Source organism: Rhea americana, unplaced genomic scaffold (genome assembly GCF_003343005.1).
Source record: "Rhea americana isolate MKP2758 unplaced genomic scaffold, rheAme1 scaffold_8, whole genome shotgun sequence".
Classification (NCBI taxonomy): domain Eukaryota; kingdom Metazoa; phylum Chordata; class Aves; order Rheiformes; family Rheidae; genus Rhea; species Rhea americana.
The window spans coordinates 2950969-2976487 of NW_028186978.1; the positions used below are offsets into that span (position 1 = coordinate 2950969).

General features: G+C 37.0%; 2 protein-coding genes and 1 long non-coding RNA gene across 6 annotated transcripts in view; 1 reads left to right on the forward strand and 2 right to left on the reverse strand.

Annotated features, from left to right (window-relative positions):
- Positions 1-25098, forward strand: part of CORIN (corin, serine peptidase) — a 146320-nt gene extending 121222 nt beyond the window's left edge. For 3 of the 4 annotated variants that reach the window (XM_085322799.1, XM_085322800.1, XM_085322798.1), the window contains 6 exons: positions 9286-9408; positions 12491-12540; positions 14176-14350; positions 17847-18118; positions 19877-20010; positions 20487-21564. In XM_085322799.1, coding sequence (XP_085178925.1) covers positions 9286-9408; positions 12491-12540; positions 14176-14350; positions 17847-18118; positions 19877-20010; positions 20487-20669 — 937 coding nt within the window. In that variant the 3' untranslated portion in view covers positions 20670-21564. Of the gene's footprint in view, positions 1-9285; positions 9409-12490; positions 12541-14175; positions 14351-17846; positions 18119-19876; positions 20011-20486; positions 21565-24823 lie in introns of those variants that run through there. The other variant, XM_085322797.1, reaches the window with a different exon arrangement.
- LOC146585502 (uncharacterized) lies at positions 3603-10013 on the reverse strand. Its single transcript, XR_014897995.1, has 3 exons — positions 9756-10013; positions 8046-8116; positions 3603-4039 (listed from the first exon to the last, which is right to left on the reverse strand). It is a non-coding gene; the product is annotated as an uncharacterized LOC146585502 (long non-coding RNA).
- Positions 13186-25519, reverse strand: part of ATP10D (ATPase phospholipid transporting 10D (putative)) — a 59020-nt gene continuing 46686 nt past the window's right edge. The window contains exon 26 of the mRNA XM_085322796.1: positions 13186-13419. Coding sequence (XP_085178922.1) covers positions 13413-13419 — 7 coding nt within the window. The 3' untranslated portion in view covers positions 13186-13412. The remainder of the gene's footprint in view (positions 13420-25519) is intronic.

Sequence of the window (25519 nt, forward strand, 5' to 3'; positions counted from 1 at the left end):
TTAATTCTTTCCAATACTTCAGAAAACTGAAGCAGTATTTTTCTTTCCTGTTCTTAATGCCTGATATTGTCAGGCACCTGAAACTTGATTTTCTTAGCTATCCTCCCAGTGTGTAGGAAGTGGCACTGAAGAAGATGCAATAAATTAGCTGTGAAAAAGATCTATAAAAAACCCTGAAGATTATAATATGTTCATCAGAACTAATTTCAGAAAGGAGTAATGTGAGTTAATATAAGTTATTTAACTCTTCTTTTAGTATTGCTTAGGGATTCAGTGAAAATGTCACAAAAGGTAACATTTTCTACATGGAAGGGTAGAAGATTAATCAATACAATGGGGTTTCATACCACTATGAAATCTGACTTAAAGTCATAGACTTCATCTGTTTTCATTATTTCCAGCACTATTTATTAGACTTATAATAACAAGAAAATCTTAATGTAAGTTTGATAACATTGGCCTATTTAGTAAGTTATATCCAGTCAGCATTAAGGGTACATGGAAATTAGATTGTATGTTGTATAAAGCTCAAATATTGATTAAAAAAATATCTTTTTTCATCAAATTCTTTGTGTTTTATTTAAAGGTAACATAATTTGAGCTATGTTTTTCTTCAGATATTTCTAACTGGAAATATTTCATTTTAGTCCTTCAGAAAATTAAATCTGTGAACATAGAAATTCTGTCCATGTCTGTGTCATATTATGCCACATTCCAAAACCCACCAGCTGGGTAGCTAWGCAAATATATTTAATAATGGCTTGTACTGTTACTTTATTTTGGTTTAATAGTTCTCCTGTTTATTCTTCAAGCAAAATAGTGCACATGAGATTCAAAGCTGAGAATTCATAGTATCTTAGGCTGGGAATTGCAATAAATGTATAAAATTTTTATTTTATACATAGCTCTGCAACATACAACTGATATCCATGACTGGTATTTTCCAAAATGACAAATCCCAATTACTATATAATGTTGTAATGTTTAAAATATGAAGGCAGTGCCTTTCTAACAGCTTGTGGATATTTTTAATTGTTCAGACTAAATCTGAAAAAGATAAAGAGAATGTAATGACAGTGGTTAAAGTCAAGTTAATTTAGCTAATACGAGTAACACATTTTACCTAATATCAAACTATTTCACTGGGAAATAAAAGCACTGTGTCTGAAGGAACATTAAAGGTAATTTTATTCTGTCTGTTGCACTAAACTCAGGCTATATTCCTGGTTGTTGGCCAGTTCTAATTCCACAGGTGCTGTGTTTTTCTGCAGCACAACCCAGTTACATGATGCARCATCACAGAGAGCAGTGGAAGTTCCAAGAATTGTCTGCAAGGCTTTGGGCTGGTGAGGGCTGTTGCTTAGGCTCTGCAGGGTGTCTGTTTAGCAGTTCACATGTTTTCCTCTAGCACAAAAAGAATGTTATCCATGAGCTGAACTTTTGTTTATAATGCTAAGAGTCTAACTGGAACTGTTTTTGTACTTCAAGTGTTACGTCTCATAAAGTTTGTAGCCAGGGAGGACTGTTGGATTATCTGAAATGAATGCCCATTCATCTCAGCATGGATAATTTTGTTCAGAGGCCTCCTACTGAACCCAAAATAAATACTGTAAATCATGTCTCTGGCAATTAGGTTTCCTGGTACAAAAGGTAGAGAACAGAGGAAAAATTGCCATCAGTGCTCAGATCAATCATTAGATACATCACTGGTGTGCTGCAGAGACTGTGTTGCTAAATATTGACAAATTATGCATGTTCAGAATATTGTACTATGTTCAGAAGACTAGATTTGTCTTGATGTTTAGCTGAGGAAAACCATTTTCACATACTCTGAAGTCCACATTTCTGTTGATGGAACAGTGATAAAACCCATGGTCTACTCAGACCTGAAATCTGGCAAAAACAAGTTAGTGGAGTTGTTTGATTACTCTGTGGAAATTAAGTGAATAGTTTCGCATTCTTTCCTGCACCAGAATGAGATGACAAATGTTGTAACAGGAAACTTCAGCAGATTGCACTCAGCTGAGTATGGAATTTCATTTGAACTGCTTGGTCTGGTCTAGCAGTTCGAGCATTAAAGCATAGCTGTTTCCCAAGTGAGCTTTTGTTTAAAAAAAACCCCAAACAAACAAACCAACCTATAGTTGAAGCTGCTGCTGCTCCCTCTTCTGGAGGCTGGGCCACTGGTAATCCAATGAAATAGGTAGTTCCTTTCCCCAGCTGTAGCATCCACTTGTGGAAGGGGAAGGACAGTCTCTTGTTGCTGCCTGGCTTCGTCTTTCCTAATGCTTTCTCACTCTATCCCCTTGGCACAATACTCTTTAATAGTATTTGCTGGACTGAGCAGTTCAAGCTACTGGACCAATATTCTTTTCTCTACGATGAATTATTATGCTAACTACTCTCTAACTATTCTTGCATCAGAAATAATGGAAGGTGAGTATAGTGTCCTATTTGTTTAGAAACATCACAGAAAACAAAAAAATTGAATACTTATGCCCTACCCACATTAGAACTTTGAATTTCTGAATGTAATATACTTTATTTTCTCTGAGAATAAACATATTAGTTAGCAAATCAATTTCCTTGTCATGAATGAAGTATTTCAATTCATTAATTCAGTCTGGAATTCTAAACCCACTCCAAAGAATGTAAAACATATCTGACCTACTTCGAATACATCTATATTGTCCACGGTAGCAGTGTATGGTATTAAATCTTTAAAAGTATTAGAATAAAAACTCACAGAATTCTCTAGATTACATGTATTTTATTAAGAGGGGCAGCAAATAATTCTATTAAATAAGATTTACCAAAAATAACAGTACAAATTGAGGTTGATGTGGGAGATTTTATTTTAATAGTCTTGAGGAACCGTAAAACAATGTTAAAACACAGTTATATGCAGAATACATAGATTTTAAGCAATAAATTACGGATTTATTAGATTTTATTTGATAGCTTATGCCTCATCTTTCATGTATGCATGTAGTTTTGAATTTAATACAAAATATTTTGAGAAGGCTTTTTTCAAACAAATTTTAACCTAATAATCCCTTACTGATTGTGACAATTGCTTCAAATAGTCATTAATCATATTTTTACTTACCTCATGCATCACTGTTTTAGCTCTATGATTTAGTACTTTTTTATTTAAGTAAAAAAGTAATTGTTATTATTGTTTGAAAAATGAAAAGACAGGTGAATACTGCCAACCACATAAAAGTAGTTATTTTAATGATTGATCACAAAAACGTTTTTCAAACTGTGTTATGTCATAGCTTGTATAAATGACATTATAGAATCTTTTTTTTCCCAATGATTTGCTCAGTTTAAAATTAAACAGATGTTAGTTCTTACTGTCAGTCCTAGAAATATGTTAACTGCAATTTGAACAGTTTTTTTTGTGGCTAATGCATTATTACCAATAGATTTATGTGAACATTTTTCAATGAATGATAAAATTATTGTAAAGTGTAAATTTGAAAGAAAATAATAGTAGCTTAAATGAAGGACTTTAAATCTAATTTTAAGTTAAATTAAGATTTCCAGCTAACAAAATCTGAATTTTATTTCAAATTTTAAATTTAGATTGACCCAAAATGTTTTTTTTTCCACAGTTTAGCTGCAAAATTATACATTAGCAATTCTGTAACTCAAATGACAGAGAGAAAAACCAAGCATATGAATCTTTTCCAACATAATTACATGTTACCTCGTTTCTGATAGGGTAGAATAGTCTTTCAGTTCGGACGTAAGAATGTAGGCATTCTGAAATCTGGAAATATCATAGTGATTATGTACATTTCATCAAACATTTTAAGAATTATTTAATCATACATATTTTAGTTTTCTACAAATGCTCTTTTTTAAATTTCCATTTTCTATGTCTCCACTTCTTTTCACATCAAATCTCCAGATACATTCCTTCTGATTTCAATCCTGTTAAAATCAAGGCTTTGATCTATATCTTCACATTCCATGGTGCAGCCATGGATTTATAGAATTCTAATCAAGATAAGAAACATCTTAAATTCACCTGTAAGTACAGAAAGGAAACACATATAGTTTGTTATATATTAGTGTCCACACATATGTTATTCATTACCTTCTGGTATACCACAAGGCTTCCTCTTTCAAGCCTGCCCTGCTCTCACATGAGGCTTAAAACAATGTAATAGAAGCTGAATCTAGGAATGTTATTTGAAGAGAGAAGGAATCTATCTGGTTTTAGGATTATTGAAATATATAATTTATTCTAAACTTATAATTTAAGAGATTTGGGATAGTTTTGCACAATGGAATAGGGAGAATTTAAGTTAGAATTTCACATTCAGATAGATTTAAGTGCAACTGTAAATTAAAATGTCTTACTTTTCTGATATTATAAGTGACTGATTCTATAGTATTAGCTTCAAAAAAACTTTTTAGAATTTGCCTTCGATTAAAGACAACTTCTTAGACTAAAGAAATTAGATGTGTTAGAATTATGTGTGCTCTTTGTTCTTCATTACCATTGGAAAATGGTAATGAAATAATGAATGTAAATGGCAGGTAGAAAGATTTGAAACAGATATTAGAAAAAAATTGCTAACTGTAATGGTAGTCCCAGAATATATTGCCTAGAGATGCTGTGGAATCTCCATCATTGGAAAGTTTAACAAACAGGGTAGACAAACATTTGTCAAAGCTAATTTAGGTATAGTTGATCGTATTTTGGAGTAGAGGAATGGATGGGATGACCTTATAACATCCCTTTCAACTGAGTTTTCTATGACATTTTTGCTTTGGTTAACTGTTTAGTGAGAGAAAGGCTTCTGGAAGGAATTCTTTCAACAGCATTAGCATCATAATCCTATTTCACTGTTAAAGGTAGAGGACCTTTAGAAGCTCAAGGAAAAGCTATACCTGTCTTTTACTACACATCTTAGTTGTAGCTAAAGTGTTACCTTAAGCTAGTAATTTGAATCAGTTCATAGAGCTCAATGGCATGGTCAGATGTAAAACATTGTTGTCTGAAGTTGCATCTCTTATAAACTTAGCTAATTGTGGTACATTTGACATGTTTTTTTAAGAAGCCAATAGACTGAGATTACAGGCACCCTAAGGTGTATTCATTAGACTGTTGTTTGAGTGTCTGGGAGCTCAGAAGTTTTAGCACAGTTGTTTTGGATATAAAGCTTTATTTCAGATATTTAATACCCACATGAGGCAATCCATTAAATTTTTGTGGTCTCTACAGTAATAGATTCTTAGAACCCCATGGGTGTTAAAATGACCTTATAATGCATTTCAGTACTCAAATTGTTCCATGAGAATATTATTATGAGTTATTATGCAGTCAAGTGGATTCTGGCAGGATTTGTAAGTTGTTTTGAAACTCTGGTGGAGGATCTGGTCCAAAGTTCATCACCCAAAAGGCCTGTATGACAATATGAATGTCTTATGTTTGCAGGTATCACTGACRAACTTACTTAAATGATGCAGATATTTCAGTGACTATATTGTAATGTTAGAAGATGCTCTAACATGTGAAAAAAACTGTTCTAGTAACTGTCAGCATTTTTTAAGATTAAGCTCTTTGGCGTAAGTACTGTCTATTACAGTATATTTGTTCTGTGCACGAGAATCACAAAAAATGCTGATTGTAACAGACATCTGGAGATCGTGTAGTGCAACTCCCAAGTGAAGTAGGATTATAACCATCACAAGATCAGCTCAGCCACTGCTTCGTCTAGCCAAGTCTTGAAAATCTGAGATTTCATAGTCACCGTTCCAGGGCTGTGCTACCCTCCTGGTGATAAAGTATTTCTGATCATCCTCTGTGAATCTCCCAAGCTGCAAATGTAGGCAATTTCACCTTGTTTCACTGTGTGCCACCACTGAAAAAGTTTGATTCCATCACCATTGTAACTCCTCTTCAAGTAGTTGGAAGTTGCTTTTGGATTGCCCCTAAACCTCTTTTCTCAAGACTAAACTGGTCAGGCTCCCTCATGCTCTCCTTGCACATCAGTGCTGCAGGCCACTGAACACCTTGGTAGCCATTTGCAGGATCCTGTCCACTTTCTAAATATCCTTCTTGAACTGAGGGTCCCCAGAACTGCACACTGTATTCTGGGTAAATATGTTTTCAATCAAAAAATATGGTTTCAATTTTGATAATTTTTGCAGTGGAAGTAATAAATAAAAGCATTAATCTAAAATCAACAACAGCTTTCTGAATAAAGCTGATCTCTGATATGTAAACTAAAGGAAAGAAACAAAAAGAAAACTTAGCAAGAAGTAGAAGAGATTTGTGAAAATGTATCATGAAAAGCTTCTTTATTTAGCTACCTAAAATCTTGAAAGATATTATATATGACCGCACACATAACTTTCGTGCAAGTTGACTTAATTTAGGTCAAGTCTGAAAGGCTACTGAAATGAAACTTTGGAAAGAGAGCTAATTCAACCTCAAATAGGTAGATTGACATCTTCAAGTAATAAGCAGCTATAGCCTTATTTTATTCAAAATGCTTTACTAGTAACTTAAAATGCATTGTCTGTAAGAAACTCAGTAAAAGAAAATATATAAATAAAGAAAAAAAGAAAATATAGCTCATACCCCACAACTCCCTGGAAATTCTCAGTATGTTCTGGTCTCTGCATGAATGTCCATCATTATCTCCATCTTTCTTCAATTTTTCTTCACCTAGAACTGAGACCTTTAGGCTTAACTGTCTTTTAGGAGGGGGGCCTGGTTTTAGAAGTGCATATCTGTTTAATGGTGATTATAGTATTCTGAGCTGTAATCGAAAATGAAAAATTTCAATGAAATAATGTAGCATTTGGGATAATATAGTTTTATAGCCAGATATGACACGACATTTGTACATTTTTCTATTATGTGTTTTGTAAATCAGTTAAAACCACGTAAAATATCTGTGCACAGATCTGAACTGTTGAACATTACTGTTCACAGAAAATTATAATGCAAATCGTCATCTTAGAAAAATCAAATTTGTGGGTATTTGGTGGGAGAAAGAATGAGAAAATGTTGGAAACTAAAAGAGGAGAGAGCTATATGTGTTTATTGTAAGAAGGCTGATGGAGACAGCTGTTTGCTTCTAAAAGAGCTTTTTTTAAAAAAATGAGGAAAATAGACAAACTTTAAAAATGTTTGTTAATACCTGCCTACACATTTCGAGTAGTAGATCATGGAGTGATAGTTGTTTAATATGCCCAGAGGAGGCTCCATGAAATAAGTCATATAGCAGACAGGATCAAGGGGTAAGACCTCAGAGTCTAGTTAATTCTGCCAGTCTTGTTGAAAACATTTCCATATGGTTGCACTGACAACTTTACCATAAAACATCATGCTTAGACCTTCATTGATCTGTACAATCAGCTGGCTAAAGGATATTGCATTTTAGTAAGTATTTAAAAAGAAATACAAGTAATACTGAAAAACAGACTTTAAAGACAAACCAATAACCTGGCTGGCATTGCTGTGTACTGTCATGAGAGGCTTGGTCTGAAAGGTGATTTTCAGGGCCCTTCATACTTCTTCAGAACTTTCTCATTCTCTTTTGCATGAGCTAGGATTTAGAATTTGGCATGACCAGTGTTCAGGAGAACAGTCCTTGGAAATCTTTCTCACTGCTGGCAGGGAGTATGAGATACTCTCTTGTTCCTTTGATAGTTAATCATAGATGTTTCTGTACTGGAATGCTGTATGACTTGTAGAGCTAGTTTAAAAATACAATCTTTTTTTCCATCTACAATTCTGATGTACCAAACCAGCAATTTTTTTTCACTGTTCTGAGTCTACCAGGCAATAACTGTACTGAAGAGGTGGACACATGAAAATATCTCTTAGTGAAACCATGCTAACTTAACTTGGAGATTTCTGTTAATTTGCTGTGGAATGCCAGGTTTGACATTATCATCTGTGACTGGTTTTGTTTAACAAAATAGACAACTTGGACTCAAATGTTATAAGGAGTCTTAAAGTAGTAGCTTGTATAAAGAAATCTTTACTTGTGTGCCTTAAGGATTGTACATACCTGTAAATGAAAGGATTTAAAAAGTCATGGAGAATTCTTAGATTGTCTGGGGATTGCATATTCCTGTAGACCTGATCAACAAGATGGAAAAATTTAGTTCTTAAAACAACAGATATTATTATAATAGATATTTACAATAACATCTCTCCCATCATTTCATCCCACCCAGCTCCTCTAGATCTGACATGCAAATAATTTGCCCCAATAATATTTTCTCTCATAAATAGTAATTTCATTTTTCTTTTTTATCCACATTCTCAAAATATGTATTTATTTTTAGCAATCATCTCTGTTTCAGTAAGGGGTAAATGTTAGAAACTCTTGTCTCTGCTGTGCAGATTTTGATGGAACTTCATATACAGTATTGTGTTACTGTCACATGAACATTGCCTTCCAAATATTGCAATAAGATTGTGGTTGGAAATGGAGTAGATTAGAGCTGCCTCATTTCTGACCTGTTCTGTGTGCTCCTAGAGCTGTTGGCAGTTGCTTAAAATCAGCCTAAAATACGTATTAGAGAAAATTTTCTGTAAGAGACAATAATAATATTCTGGGTTAGGCTACTCTGACACATCCTTATGCATTTGTTCTTTTACTATTTTTTCACAATAAAGAACTATGGAGAAAGATGGACTATTATAATAGCCACAGCTAAAATAAAATGAAATTTGAATTTATACATTTACGAACACCAATACTGTTGAGTCCCACATTTCATTTCATATTTTTAAATTTCCCATGAGTGGTTGACTTAATCATCGCGAATAACAACAAGCTGTCAACTAATTATTATTTCCAATAGTAATTTGGTAAGAGAACAATCTAAACAGACAAATAATAGGCAAATTAAAGAAAATGTGAGAAGAAATGTGTAGAGAAAAAAAATCTTAAATTAAGATATTTTCACTAGTCAAATATAGCATTAATGAAACAAATAAAGGTATGCGTGTAGTATAAAAAATACCCGCAGAAGATTCTTGCAGTTTCCAATCCTACTACCTGTTCTTTCTTATAGTTGTCAGAAAATATTACTTGAATGACTTGTGCTGTTAGCTATGATGTTAATGGGCCCTGCTTCTTGGTGTGATTTCATTCTCTGAACTACGATTCTACCACAGCTGGCTTTGAAATAACTTTCCTCAATTGTGTATCTTTGGAGTAAACAGGAGGTATTAAACCCTTCATAACTGTAACATAGGGACATGCTGGAAGATCCAAAAATATCTTTTATTTGTTTCAGAGGACCATCTAAAACAAAAATTGTACAAGAAAATGAGACAAAGCAGCATCACAAATGGCTGAATCTGCACTCAGATTGGAAGAATACAAATGCATCCACTTTACACGCACTTCTAGTGAATGGGTAAGGAACAGTTAAACGAGATTTTATTTTACTTCTGCAGATAGTCATGTACCATTGAAGGATGACAGACTCTTTTTGGTAAGCTCTTTTTTGCAAGGTATCTGCATATATGTACTCATGTAACTTGTTAAGATGCAGTCTATGATGACTTTAATGTTTATTAGAACTGTAGTCCCTTTTGGGTCATCCTTGTGAATCCTCGGGCCCCCATTCTGCAAATCTAAAAACATTTCAGTGATAGGGAGGGGAGGCCCCTGAAGCACCTTGACCAGACAGCTTCATCAAAACCCTCATGACCAAGAAAGTCCAGTAAGTAATATATAGCAAAATCTGAAGCAACATCTTACCTCTGTCTTTGACCCTTGTAGTTTGGGTTCATGCACTGGAGAGGCCACAGCTTCCTTAGCAGAAGCTATATTCACTTATAGCAGGTTTCCTTAGCAGCTCCTCTTGCTTCTGACAGTGGTCTATCTTTTTAACTAATTCTACTAAACAGGGAGTTGCTAATGATAAGCCAGGCTTCAGCCATGCCTGAGATATTTGAAGTAGGACTATCAGAATAAAGAGCCAATGAACTAATTCAAGCATTGAAAACAAAATGGTGGGAAAGCCATCTGTGACTGCATCTGTGACTCTGTTCTTCAAAAAGTAGATCTGTTCTTTGCTCTTTCAAATGCTTAGAAAGAGATTTCAGAACAGGCTTCCAAAACATCCTTCCTCCATAGAAAATACTTCCATTTCACAAGAAAAAAATGACTTGGCTAAATGCAGATGGCAGAGGTACAATACATGTGTGAAGAAACAGATCTGAGGAATACACCTACTTTTCTTTTGTAGTGATCTGTTATGATCTGTAGGGATCCTTTGCTCCAGTGGCTGATTTATTCAGCAGAATAAAATTGAATGAGATTGTGCCTGCAAGTGTCTACATATGCTTTCCTACATCAGTTTTGTAATAGTTCTGTTTTACATTAGTATTTTACCCGTTGATTTAAGTTCATTTATAGCTATTGAACTAGAAAAAGGACTGTTGTAGGGTGGTTCCTGATTCTTCAAAATTTTATTGTCATTCCCTTCTTTTCCTTTCTCACAGTCTCTTTCTCCTGGCCTAAGAATATCTAAGTGCTTTTCTTTGGACTAATACAATAATAAACATCCTAGGTTGTTATCAGGTGCAAAGGGAGGTTCATGATCATATTCTGTTAGATTATTAAAGTGCAAAGCAGGAATTTCAAGGTGCTTTGACACATTTGAAAGTGGTCAGCTAGGATCTACCTTGAAAGGGATAAACTGGAGACTCTGAGTTACTTAACAGAAGATCTAGTCTCACCCCCAGTGCAAGTTAAAGCAGAAAAATCATCACTAATGAGGATAATTGATAGAGCCATTGCAGAAATGAAAGTAAGGTGTAGGAACAGATGTTTCAGACTCCCAGAATCTGAAAAATGGGTAACAAGGTCAGAAGCCAGGATCTTGCATGAATATTGAGGCTGTTTTTCTTTTTGACTCTGTCAGGCTGCCTCGTCCTCACTGGCTGTGGGCAAGCTGCAGAGCAGGTACACCCATAGTCTGATCTCCCAGTCATCCAACTGAAGGGCATGCTGGGGCACGTCATGGCTTCCTCTCTTTTCTTATACCTGGCTCCCCTTCCAGTACAAAGCAAAGTTTGCAGGGGATAATATGTGTTTGGTCCCTTCCCAGCTCCCAGCATGAACTGAGGACAAGCCTAGGAGCTGGGAAGTGCTCCTGGGCTCCACAGTCTAGGTGTATTCATCTGGATCAGCTTCAGCAGGCAAAATGTCTGTGCCAGAAACTTGGGCAAGAACTAGCAAATACACCAGTATTTTCATAGAAGTTTGTTGAGCAGGCATGTCAGAGTGCAGACATTGTGCACAGAACAGCTTACAGTTTTTTAGGAGACTGACTATTTGATCACAAGTCAAAGAAACTTCCAGGGATGGGAGTAATTTATTCTCATGAGTGTGGCTGCTCTCAGTTATTGTCTGTATTATTTTTTATGCAGTACAAATGCTCCTCAGAGTAGTGCACAGTTGGGTGTCGTCTTTGAAATCGGCCACGCATCTTCAAGAACAGAATTCTATGGTCAGTGTTTTCAGGCTGAAGAGGAACAGATTGCAGGCTGATTTGTACAGTATACAAATGGGCTATCTGGAATGTAAGGGGCAAGGGCCTGGCCGAAACACAGATCCACGCCTGGGTCCTTGCCCTAATCTGGTGAGCTTGTTGACACAGTGATGTTGTGCCCATGTTAGTATGTAGTTAAATGGAGTGCAGTACTTAAACTGAGTGCAGCCTCTTTTTAAGTGGTTTCAACTTTAAAATTACTGCCTAGTTACTGATATTACAACCTTCAAATAATTACTTGAGGAATAGCTAATCCCTGCATACAGTCTAATTCAGCTCTGCATCTGCCTCAGAAAAACACATATGTGCCAGGAATAAAAAAGTAATGGAAATAGTGATGGTAGGAACAAAAAAGCAGTCAGATAGCTGAGCCACAGTGGTCTCTGTTTCAACAAGGATACCCCTTCATTTAACAAAGAATTCATTCTTTCCCACTTGAAAATTTTCAACAGAAATGATTACTTTCTGTTCTCTTAATACCTTTGCAAATTTCCTGGGTTTTCATCAAAGTATCCCAGCTTCTAGGGCAGACATTTTCATCAAAGATGTTCCGAATTTTTTTCTATCCTTCAGCTACAAGAAGAGTAGGACAGCAATATCTGTGCTTTCAGGTGCCATAAATTAAGAACTGACAGAACGTACCTTTCAGCTGACCTCAGAGCTGGATCAGTGCCCAGAGAAAGAGGTAGTCTACAAAATATGTAGCACCCAGTCAGGAAGTGCATAAAAAGCTGAACTAATATTTTGAATTCTCTCCAGACACTGGGAGATGTTGATGTTTCTGATATAATAAAGTCTTTCTGTTTCTTTATACAGTTTGGGGATATTTTAACAGCTAATTCATAACGGCAGCTACAGTATCTGTGCTGATATGCAAATTACCAAAAATTACATTAACTAATTGAGATTTCCATGATGTTTTTGTTTTGGTATTTAGGCAGATGTGTCGAAGCAGCAGCAAAGTGTCTCTTCTTTGTACTAAAGAAGGTAAGAGAACTGTATCTTTCTGGCAAAACAGACAAAGCAAATTGTATTTAGGCTCTTAAGACATGTTTTTCAAGACATGTCAAAATATACTTTAAAAAATGCAGATGCTTAATATGGATTTATTCTGAAATTTACTAGATCTCTGTAACCTCCAATTTTGCATTGCTTTTTTTCTTCTGTATTCAATTTCATCAGCTTTTCTCTTTTGCAGTAGATTGTCAATTGCAGTAGCCTAATCCTGCTCTCACTCCTGCAAAATGAATTTGGTCAGCAGTCAGGTTTCAGAAATTAATTTTACAGAAAATTCCTTGTTGCCAAAAACATCCTTTACCACCAGAGTGGTCAGGAGGCCATTTACCTGCAAGTTTAAGCTGTGATCTGTTTGTAGCTGTGAATCTCAAGGGAACAGAGGAACCAAAGGAGAAAGCCACAGATAAATTTGTGGGCACAGCAGACTGTATAAATTTAAGTGGTTTGAAAATACACAAATTCGTTATCTTGAATTCATTACCTTGTTCTACAAACAAGGATAGCATTGCTGAAAAACCCTTTAAAAATAAATTAGCTTGACACTGGGAAGAATAATCACAAAATGAGACCAGTATTTGGGAAACTGATCAAAATATTTACTACTTTTACCAGGAAAAGAAAATTCATAGGAGTCTGTTAAAGGTGTCCTCCTAACATATGTTGCTTTCAGTACACTTAAAACTGCATGCCCTCTGAAGTTGCCTAAGGGAGCACAGTAAGAATTATACGTTACAAATCACCATTTCTCCAATTTATTTCTTCCTCACTAAACTCCCACATATACAATAGCAGCAATTCTCCCTTGGGACGTTGCGTTGATTGCAGAAACTGGTGACGTTCATTCATTCTCTAAAACAGATCGAGTATAAATAATAAGATAAATCATAGAATAATATTTATCCTCAGTCTGAGTATAAATAATAAGTCTATCACTTTACAAATCCAGAATATAAAGTGAACAAAAAGTGAAGGGCTAAACATGTTTAAAATAGTAATTCCTGGCAGATAGCACTCTGATACAATTCCCAAGGGGAGTAGCACATAAAGTAGAATGAGTAGAGTACTAGAGTATCTTCAAATATTTTCCCTTGGTGATTTCGATGAATAAAGCAAGCTTTGTGTCTTGCAGATAAGTAAGTAGTATTACATTTGGCTAAGAGCTGGGCTTAAGTGAAGGCTTTTTATTGCTGAGCTAATTTTGCAGAAGGAGTTCGTATGGATAGTACAAAGTAGCCCAACGTGCTGGTAGCTGACAGAAGCACAATGAAACAAAGCCAAGAAGCCTTCCCAAGGGTTGCTGCATACCTCTGGTGTTTAGAGAAAGAAGGCCAACTTCCCTCATGTTAGCTTGGTTCATATTTTAATTTGTCTAGGCTGAGCCATCAAATTTAATCTCAGGAGAGCAAATCGTTTGATATAAAGGAAGGACTAAATGGTTCGATGGGTTGGATATTAAYGTGTGATTGCTGAGGATTTTATTGTATTGTGCAGTGTAATTTAATGACTCTGTCAGCATTGTTCTGTGCCCAGGTTTCCTCCAGAACAACCTGTGTGCTCTGTGTTCATGGTAGCAAGTAAATCCCTGCTGTGTCTGTTCCTCATTAGATTGTGGCCGTCGCCCAGCCGCTCGCATGAGCAAGAGAATCCTTGGTGGCAGGACCAGTCGCCCAGGCCGATGGCCGTGGCAATGCTCTCTGCAGAGTGAGCCAAGTGGACACATTTGTGGCTGTGTTTTGATTGCAAAGAGATGGGTCTTGACAGTAGCGCATTGCTTTGAAGGGTAAGAAGGGCTAAGACAGTTTTATTCTTTGTATGCAAATTAGATATAACTTGCACGTCAAAATTACCAAGCCCTCCCTCCCCCACCAAACACACTGGTGGTAGGTGGTAACCTTTGCAGAATAGCTAATCACAGAGGCTTATATTTGGAGACTAAAAGGGAACGTGAATGATACAAAAGAGCATCAGCTGAGGTTCTGATGTGCTTTTTTATTCATTGCTGGTGCCTACTGCTAATGAAAGGTAAAAGAAAGAAGCAGATTTAACTTTCAGCAGAAAATTCAGGAAAGAAAATGCAAAACACTAATCCTCTCTAATCCTGTAACTCTCATACAAATGCCATAGATTAAAGAAAACATTCTGGGATTAGCACAGAAATGGCCCTAGACAAAATGCTGTGCTCATTTTTCAAAATAAAAAATGAATATTCACTCACAATGTAACTAATGTACTGAAGTTCACTGTCTTTTCTAATTAAAAACTTGCCAGATCTTTATTATGACTGTCAATCACTTAAAAAGTTATTAATCACTACTCAGTGCCTCATGGTATCTGAGGTCCTGCGGTGGATGGACTGTCTGGAGAGCAGGGGAATTTTGTGTATCTTAGGAATAGTCTTAATCATTTTCAGCTTTTCAGTGCTAGCCACCATTTCTTTTTAATGAAATACAAATTTTGGGATGAAACTTATCATCTTATTTGTTTTGTCTTGCACCAAAGTTTTTCAATTGGGTTTCTAAAGATAATCAAAGTGTGCTTTTCTGATGTAGTTGGCAAGTACTTTTTTGGTAGATGGTGGTCACGTGTGCTTAATCCTGCTCACAAATGGTACTTGCTCATTGAAAAATTTGGACTAAACACTTCTCTTCCAGTTTAAGCCACTAGAAATTCTGTGGTAAGCATGAAAGAAGATGGTACTTCAGTTTCATCTTGATTGCTATTTCTCTATCACTTTAATTAGTCCCCTTTTCAGGAATAATTTCAATTCTATCTTTTAAATTTCTGGAACAACAATTTCCTTGACGTTTGGGTTGGATTTTCTTTTTCTTTCTTTCTTTTTTTTTTTTTCCCACCCCCTTGCTCTTGGTATAATTTGCAGCAGAGACAGTCTCTGGCTCTTGTCTCCAGGCCAGAAAACAAATCAGTGATAGCATGAGTATCTTAGTGCAAGGCTATTTAAAGGAATGCTAGATAAGTTAATATTGGAGAGACCTCAGTTCTGACTATCAAAATCTGTATCAGAAACTCTTGATCATATCAAGCCTTAAGGATGCTTAAAAGGAAATAATTCTACTGAGACAGGAGGGGAAAAAAAAGCAGAAACTTCAAAGACAAACCCAGATAACTTTCCTTCAAAACTAACAGAGTACTAACTCTGAATAAAAATACAAACAAGAGTATTTTATTTTTCAGATTTTGGGTCCTGCACAAGGATGCCCTCCCCCTCCAAAAAAGACCTCTTTTTTTTCTAATGTGTTTTTAAGTACAGCTAACTAGTTTCTGGAATATTTATTTACCTTTTGAAGAACTTTTTCTGGTGATCTGAATTAAAGGTTGGGTGATCCTTCATAAATATTGGACTGCTACTGAATTTGATATGTAAGAAATATCTCTCACTAGTGAAAAATAAAGAAGCTATCAGATGTATAAAGTACAAATTCTCCTATTCTATCAAATGCTGAAAGACTGCTACTACATTTTAGAGCTGTTCATTTACTCCAGACATAGGGCTACATAATACCAAAGTAAGCTTAGAGTATTATACTGTAAGAGATCTCTTTCACATTTGTATTCTAAATGCCTGACAGAAGAGACCAAAAATTTTTTGAATACTAAGGTATTTTGGTTTAATATTCATTGAGGAGTTATATGAACTTCTCTTCTGCCTCCCTGATGAGACTGAGGCTATGTTCCCAGGGGCCTGATATCTTTACACTTTTTAATAGTGCAGTTTCTTACATAAATAGCAAGCTCATTCATTGTCTGATGTTGGTATCATATGTGTTACAGAGTGGGTTACTATAATGGTGCATTATACACTGCTGTTTAAAACTTCTGTGTTTTCATGATACAAAACATTTCAAAATCTACCAAACCAAGCTAGATAACCCAACAGTTATAAATATTTTCTAAGTGTTCTGGTGCATTAGACAGAAGTATTTTGTGAARTTTAGAATCCAAAACATGAGGACCACGCATCAGCAACGCATCAGAAAACATTTATGCAAATGAATACTTGTAGAGGTTATAGATGAAAAAAACTTCATTACGCATGGTATCCATGGCTAATTTCAGAGTAGTTTGAAACAAGCTACATAAAAGCATCCAAGACATTAAGTTATTTTTCCTCACTGTATGATTATACATTCCAGATGTGACTTCTCATTGCTCAGAGCAATGCTACAAACAGGATAGGATATGAATATTCTTAGCAAACATTATGGAAAAAATGTTCACAAACTGAGCATGATCGTAAAAAGATCATTATAGAATTTTCATGTAACTTTTAAATCAAAATAACCTTTGTTTAGCAACCAAAACTCTTTACAAATTATAGAAAACAGAATTCTGTTGACTATTTTGCAAAAAAACCCATAATTTTTGCCTGCTTTGATTTCTACTGCTTTGATTAAGCTTCAGTCCCTGCAAAGGTGCTTAGTCACACTGTCTTCCATGAATTGTGAAAATGCTGAGGGTTTTCTTGGGGGTTTTTAGAATCACAGACTAATTAGGAATCCATGACTTCTTACCACCAATTATGATCAAGAGATGACATGCTCTGAGCCTTTCATGAAGTCCATGTTTTTCGCACATGTCTTGACTGATGTTAATTCAGTCTTTCCACTTGAAACATTGCCATAATTTTTAATATTCATGGCTATNAAAAAAAAAAAAAAAAAAAAAAAAAAAAAAGGTTCAAACAATTGTGAATAAGAATCAAAGTAACCTTTGATCTTAGGCATAAAGATTGTGCTTGGCACAGACTGGATGCCCAGTAAATAAGAAGGGACTTTTTCCAAGGCTATCATAAAAGATTTAATTTTCCTAATTAAATTGTTTCTTTGAGACTTATTTGGGACTGCAACTTGAGTTACTGCTGTCAGCAGCATGTTACTGAACAGCAGTGTAATCCCCTGWGAACTGTGTATATGCCCACCAGGGATCAAGCCCCTACTACTTCGGCAGGATCTACAGGATGATTCTCAGAACCTTTGGCATTTAATACAGCAAGTAGGTGTTTATATATCTTTTGAGAATCTGAGCTTGAATTCATTTGATAGCTAGCAGGAAGGAAATGGAAAGCGCTGTCTTTTGTTACTCAGATCCTAGATGTGATGCCTGAAGTATTTGTTTTACTTGTAGTACTTGTATGAGCAATGTTTTGTGAAGTGCAATATGCAAAAACAGGGAGAAAAAAATTCTCAGTTACATATTTTCATTTACTATCTCGATTGAAATTTCCCATTTTCCTTTTTCCCCCCTTTTTTTAAACAAAGGAGAGAAAATGCAGCTGTTTGGAAAGTAGTATTTGGTATAAGCAATCTGGATCATCCATCAGCCTTCATGCAGACCCGACTAGTGAAGACCATTATCCTGCATCCACGCTACAATAGAGCGGTAGTAGACTATGATATCAGCATTGTAGAACTAAATGAAGATATCATTGAGACGAGTTACGTACGACCTGTCTGTCTACCCAGCAAGGACCAGTTGGTTCAGCCGGACACCTACTGCTACATCACAGGCTGGGGACACATGGGCAACAAAAGTAAGAAAGATGAACGCTTTGGGGATTCGTGGAAATTCTACTAATTTAATCAAATAAGTGATCCCATTACAAAGCTTTATCCACTTATCTTATTTCTGGATCTTATTACTAAGAACTGCAATTACTCATGAAGGTATCTAGCTATGACCAGAGCCTAACTTTTTTAAATCAGTAGCCTAAATTTAGACTCTAAAATTCATATTTAAGCAAATGGTTTGATTTTTCAAAAGTTCTGAGGAGCTAGGGGTTCCTATCAAGAAAGTCACCTGAAATGGTTATCATTTTACTCATTTAGACTGTGTTCAGCACTGTATTGAGAAGGTATCAAATCACTAGCGGGGCATAATAGTCTTAGTTCAGAAGGTAGTGGCTGAAGGCACTGAAAATACTTGCATACAGGCTTAATGAACTGATTTTTCTTAAACCAAGGCTCTGTGTCACACTTTGGGTTTGTGACGTGGGTTATTCCATCCAGGCATAACCACAAGTGTTGTTTTTGTTTTGCTGAACAGAAACATTTTTTTTTTTTCCCTGTAGCCACTGTAATCCTTGGGTCCCATGACAATAACTTATTTTATGCAAATCTTTGCTTTGACAGAATGAGCCTGCATACATCATATGCAAAATATCCTCACTCTGTTGCACTCAGTCCAATGTGCTTCTCCTTTCTCTATTATAGTAATTACTAGAGAAAGGTATAATTCTGTACACTGGAGAAGGAAATTTTCCTTTCAGTATTGCTTCAGGTGGCATTTCACCTCTAGTAGCCAGGTCATACCTGTGGCAGTAATGAACAAATTGTTCCATTTATATCTGACAAATCATGTTCTATATTCCTGAACACTGAATTAAATTGCATCTGTGAGGGACAGTCTGTTTACTAGCAGCTCTACCCATCTAAAATTAGCTTTCAGGTAATGACAGAACAAACACCACAGAATGCTTTTGTACCACTGGCCAGTGGAAAAGGCACTTTGCTCTCTAATGTGGTTGTGGCAATGTTTTCAAACTTTATCATATAAAGCAGCAAAAAATCATCATGGCTACGTAAGGTTTAGTACTTCATGCTCTAGGTTTAACAGTTTCCTTTTGAATTTGAGCTAGGTCAGCTGTTTAGAGTTGGAAGAGGCCCTGAAGTAGGAAGGGCTCCTGAATGCTCTACAGTAATTCCAGTAATAACTTTGAATTCCAGTTCCCTGATAAATTCTCTAGATCAAATTTACCCATACTGTAACTCAAAACAGCTGTGACTATACCAACCGTGAACCTGGGAAATACCTGGAAAACGGGGATTCTGCCACTACCAATGGCTCAAACGTTTCCCACACCTCCCTTACATTACTGGGTTTTTTTTTGTCCAATACTGCCCCCATCTTAAAAACAATAATGTATCACATAGAGGTGCACTCCCTCCTCGGTCTGTCAGTGCGGATGTGGAATAAAGTGGAAGTGTGACACAATGCTCTGTGTGCTTGGTGCTTTTCCAGAACACAACATACACACCTCTGGCTCAGGAATGTGAGAATCCCGAGTTCGGTGATGCGGCAGTGCAACAAATCATCTGCTTTCATCTGAGATTTGTGCTAAATGGGAATACTTTTATTATTATTATTATTTATTATTTATTTTAATACTTACATTTAATGTATAAGAAGTAATATTTAGAAACCAATTTTAATGGAAATATTTATCCTATCTCAAAGAGACATAACTATTTGTCCGTGTGTGTGTAATTTAATGCTTAATTCTGTTTTTCAGTGCCCTTTAAGCTTCAGGAAGGAGAAGTTCGCATCATTTCCTTAGAACAATGCCAGTCATACTTTGACATGAAAACCATCACCAGCAGGATGTTATGTGCTGGCTATGAGTCTGGCACTGTGGACTCTTGCATGGTAGGACACTCTCTAAGAAGAACTCAGCCACAATTGCTTTTAGAAACCTGAAGTAGACTAGCACTTACTAGGTAGAGCATACTTCATCTACTGTAGAAATGATAGCATGGTCAGGTTACGTATTTTAACTCAACATCTGTTATTATTGGTGTAATTAACTCCAGTTTATGATTATGAAATGCTGTTTGAAGACTGAGGTTTTCATATGTATTGGTTAAATATTAGAATAGCATTCTTTTCCTTGGTATGAGCCTTGCACAACTACTTTTCTTTTTTGTACAAATGTAGCAGGGAATAAATAATGGTAATGCTTTGTACTGCTACATAGTTTAGCTGAGCTGCCAGTTTTTAGAGCTGAGTTTGTTACTTATGAAAAGCAAACCTCTCTAGAAATTGAGCCTTAGCTTTAACTATATGACTGTTGGCTATGTGCATGTGCAGCCCCTATAGCCTGTGTTTTTCCTTTCATGTTGCAGGGTGACAGTGGAGGACCACTTGTGTGTGAGCAACCCGCAGGGCACTGGACTTTGTTTGGTTTAACATCTTGGGGCTCTGTCTGCTTTTCCAAGGTTCTGGGACCTGGAGTTTACAGCAATGTGTCACATTTTATTGAGTGGATTGAAAGACAAATATACATCCACACCTTTCTGCTAAACTAGCTCCAGATGGTAAGAATTCTGCTGACAGACAAAAGGAAAAAGGAATCAGCATTTCAACCCTGAAGATTTTGCAGTCTAGAAACTCCAGGAAAAGGAGTTTCAAGCTGTTAGCTGTTCTTGCTGTGGAGCTATGGAATATGCAGTGTATGTTAATGGTAAACCCTCCTGCTGGTGAATATACTTTGGGGGAAAACTAATAATTCTTTTCGATTTTTCTTTTAGCTGTGTTGTGTTGCTATGCCAAACACAACAGAAGGGTTAAAAGAAAAGACTCAGACATTTTCTTTCAGTTATTTAAAGCAAGCAGTACCACAGACTAGTAAAACTATAAAATAACCTATTTTAGTACTATTAAATTAGTAGCACATGCAGTTTCACTCAATAGTTGTCAAATTCAGTGCTTTCAGGGGACACTGACAGGCTGTTTAGTCAGAAGGGCGATACCAGGCATGGCTGCACATACAGTGGAGGGTGCTGCAGAGACGGCTGAGCTTGTGCACCCAGGAAAACAGGCCTAGGTCTTGTGAGGAGCCAGCCACGTGCCCCGGTGTGCCTGAGCTAATGTGTTTTTTTTTTCCAGGGTGGCTAATTAGCATGGGCATAACCCTGTACTGCCCTGACTCCACTGCTTCTGGTCTCAGAGCCAGTGTGGTATCACTGCAGGGTGCTGTGTGGTAGGGCAGCATTAGACCCATGGAGCATAACTTGAGACACCTGAGTTCATCATTCAGTTGTTCAGTCTTTTGACTGTTTTGGCCAGCCAGTTTCTGAGACTTCTGCAGCTTGTTATGCCTGGAAGAAATGCCCATGTCTTGAAAGCAGTACACAGATCAGCATATTTATTAAACCTATGCCCTGTTAGCCTTTTTGAAATAAAAGTTTTTTTTTATATATATATATATATATATATATATATATACACACACACACATACATACACACACACATATACACATATATATACACACACACACACACACATATATACACATATACATACATACATACATATATATATATATATATAGGGTTCAACCTATAAAAGGTGTATCGACAATCTCTAAACCGCTAAAACCACATCAGCCTTGGCAATGCCACCGCAATTTTTTTTTTTTTTTTTTTAACCCAACAGTGAGCTAGTTGGGTTAACTAGTTGGGTTAACGGTGAGCTATGGAAAAATGCAGATTTTAAAAGTACAAAAGATGCAGAGTGACCACTTGAACTAAGATGTCTCAGAGCAGTCCTTTAAATACTGGGAAACAGGATATTTTTGGCTAGGTCTTTTCTAGTATCTTGCACTATATGTTTCATTTTGCTTGGCAAGATGAAACAATCATCAATGGGAAAAAGATAAATCTGAATGACAGAAACTTACTTGGAGCTCTGAGGTTCTTCTCAAATTAGTATTATAAATATGTTAAGTAAAATACAATAGCTTCAGCAGGAAAGACTTGGACCTGTGTTCAAATGCTTGATACCCTGACGGACAAGGCAGAGTGCTTTGTGCAGTGGATAAAAGGCTAAGCCTTGACTCCAAGAGAGTCTATGACTGCAAAAAACATCACAGTGGAGCTTGGCACCTCTTCATGGTGCCCGAGGGGAGGTGTTTCTAACAACTGCTGTAGATGGCTTTCAGCACACCTCCGTGTTCTGGGGGGGATCTGCATCAGGAAGCTGAGGATTATAACAGGAATTTCACTGGGGTGCAGAGCATTTGTAATGTAGGTGTTTTCAGTGCTGTGCCTAGTACCCCGGAATCCAGCCTGAAGCATATAATAAAACTACCCTCTCTGCTACCTCTGGCCTCCATGAAAACATGGCAGGGCCTTGTCATTCCCATTACTGCCATATGTGGAATCAAGCATTAAGTCAGCCAACTAATAGACATTTCAGGTACTACTAGTCACGTTACAACTAATTTATATTTTTCTTTTAGTGTTTAGTCTGACTTTCAGACTTTAGTGAAAGGTTTACCTCTTGCATTCTGTATTTTCTCCTTCAATATACCTGATGTTAGATGTATTAGACAGTGGTCTACAGACTATTATTAATAAATACTCACTCAATATTTATGTTATGGGTTCTGAAACTATTTATGTGACCATTTTATCACTGTTTCATACTTACAAAGGAAACCCAATGCTTTGCTATTTTTTCTTCTTTTTTATGTTAAGGAAGTTGTTTTTCTCTGTAACACACAGATCTTCTCTCAGCTTCAGTTGAGGATGCAGCTGTGACTATGTTTTTCCATTGAGGGTTACTGATGCCTTTGCCTTAATGTATGGAAACAGCGTATTTCAGTCCCCCTCTTCAGCTTTACTTTGGGGCCAGGTTCTCTGCAGCTGTGACATAGCAAGGTTCAAACTCCAGGAGCTGGTGGCCGAGAGCTACCTGAGAACATGGCCTKGGGGCTGCCCCACGGCCCACAGCAGCTGGCCACAGGCAGGATTTCAGCAAGGTTTGTTTTGGGGACACCAAGACAAAAAGGTATCCCAGAAAGGCCCAGCCTGACAGCTCTCCACCAAATGAGGTCATCAGAGGCTTCAAAAACTAGAAAGCACTGGAGAACATATAGTTATTTCATGTAAATATAAGCACTACCAAATGATCAGATGAAAGTAATTCCACATTTTAATAAATTGGGTTTGGCCTGTCACCAGATTCCAAGCAGTCGCTCCCAAGAAACAAGGGAGAGTACTGCTTAAAACTACTGTCCAGTCCCTGTCTGTGACCAGTTTGAAGAAGTTAGAGACTGAGCCCCATCCCAAATGCCTTTACGAGGGAGCAGGAGGATTCTTCCTTTCCCACTATTTTGTCTGCCACAACATTCCATGTAAAGAGGAAATTTGTAATTTTATAAATGTATTTTTATACTGCTTTTTTTCCTATATGTGCACATAAAACAGGCAAACATACTCCTCGTTGCAGTGTATCAAGCCTCTCCCTGTGTACTGCCATAATGGTTATGATCAAAATTTCAGTTTMTCTTACAAGTGTGCCATAGCTGTACCTCCAAGTGGAGCTACAGTCAAGCAGATGTGTTTCTTTATAGCTGTACTAATAAAAATTTACAATCATTTTCCAAGTAACACCTCTGTTGAAAATGTGTTTTTATTCTTTATTTAGAGTTGATGACAATGTGGAGGTGCAAAGAAATTAAGGACAAAGTTATAACTTTAGCAGTCACACTTAAAAATAGCCTTAAAATGGTATCTGCATACCCTTCTCTAGCTGTCCAAAGTATCACTGACCGCCCTGTTAGCACTACAGCTTTTGTGGCAGGTCTGGCACTACACCCACTGTATAATTAACTTTTAGTTTATTCCACATGTATGCATCAACTCAGAATATTACCTCTACCAGCAATTATTCTGGATTGAATTATTTCTAGTGTAAATCTGAAAAACAAAAATGGAAATGAAACTCCTCTGAACATAATTTGTTATATGACTTTCCTCAGGAATGTAGTAAGTTTGAAATAACTATCTCCTGGTAACTGTATGAAGCATTTCAACACCACATACGTATGCTGAAATCTGCACCAGCTTGCAGAAACTGTTAACATTTGCCTTTTAACTAACTGCTGTCAACTTTGTTATTCAGGACCATGTGGGAGACAGTAGAATAACCCCCCAAAAAGCAGAAACTCGTAATACARAAACATACTGAAATTTAGCTATGAGAGCGTTCCCAATACAGTCACCCTCAAAYGTTCCTGGTTAACTCGTGCTGAGCGYGCCGGGCGGCGTCACCGGCGCAGCRGCAGGGCGCCGCGAGCAGCGCCCGCGCCGTGGTACCTGCTCCGCGGCCCCGGGCTGTGGCCAGCAGGACTGAGCGCAAAGCCACCGCCCCGACGAGCCCCTCGGCTCAGCCAGACCGCGCTCCGCTGCGAGACCGGGCCGTGCCTACGGGCCTCGGCTGACTGCCACCTGCAAACGCGTAGTGCCGGTGCTGCTGTTCAAAACAAACAAACAAAATAGTCTTTTYTATCTGTAAATCATCTACTGCACATCAAAACACAAGTTAAAGTTGCTGTAAGTGTAGTTACGTATTTGGGGGAGTGGGGGGGAAAGCTGATGGCTTTTTCTCTTTTGAACTGATGATAATCAAAATTTTAGCTGATCAACGTGGGATGTGCTTTCGTTTATGACAGCTGGAGGACACCTATGAAATGAGCTTGTTTTCAAAACAGAAACGTCATGTCATGTCATGCCCAAGTGCAGAAGGACTGCAGAACTAGCAGGGGCGCRAGGCTTCTCCAATGCTAAAAAATAAACTTCCAACTGCTGGGAAGCGAAGGGCAAGCTAATCACGGTCACTGTTCGTCTGGAAGCACTTCAGGAAAGGCCAGTTAACATTTTGGTGCTTTTGTTAAAGACTCACTACCCTCATTTCCACCTCAGTAAAAAATAGCAGCAGATCACAAGAGAGAGTTGCTGGATTTTTTTTTTTTCCCTGTTATTTCTCCCCCAAAACCATGAAAGATCAGGTTTTGCACAATGGAAATTTTTAACACGTAGACTGCTTTTCAAAGTCTTTTTAAAACATACAATACCCAGGATGTAATGAACAATTTCAAGCAATGCTCACTATCAGTGAACCAAAACTTAACTTCCAAGGGTGGGGGGGAAGTGTAATTTTGTACTTCAACTGGCACAGAAGTACTTAAACTTAGTAACAGCATCATTTCAGATGCAATTTTAGAAGCACCTACATTTCAAGCCTCAACAGCACTAACACAGCAATGAGTTGGGGAGGGGGGGGGCAAGCAGGCATGGTATGCCCAGGGGCATGGGTAAGATGACTTGAGGGCATGAAGCTGGCCCCAACTTGGTCTAACACCCAAGCG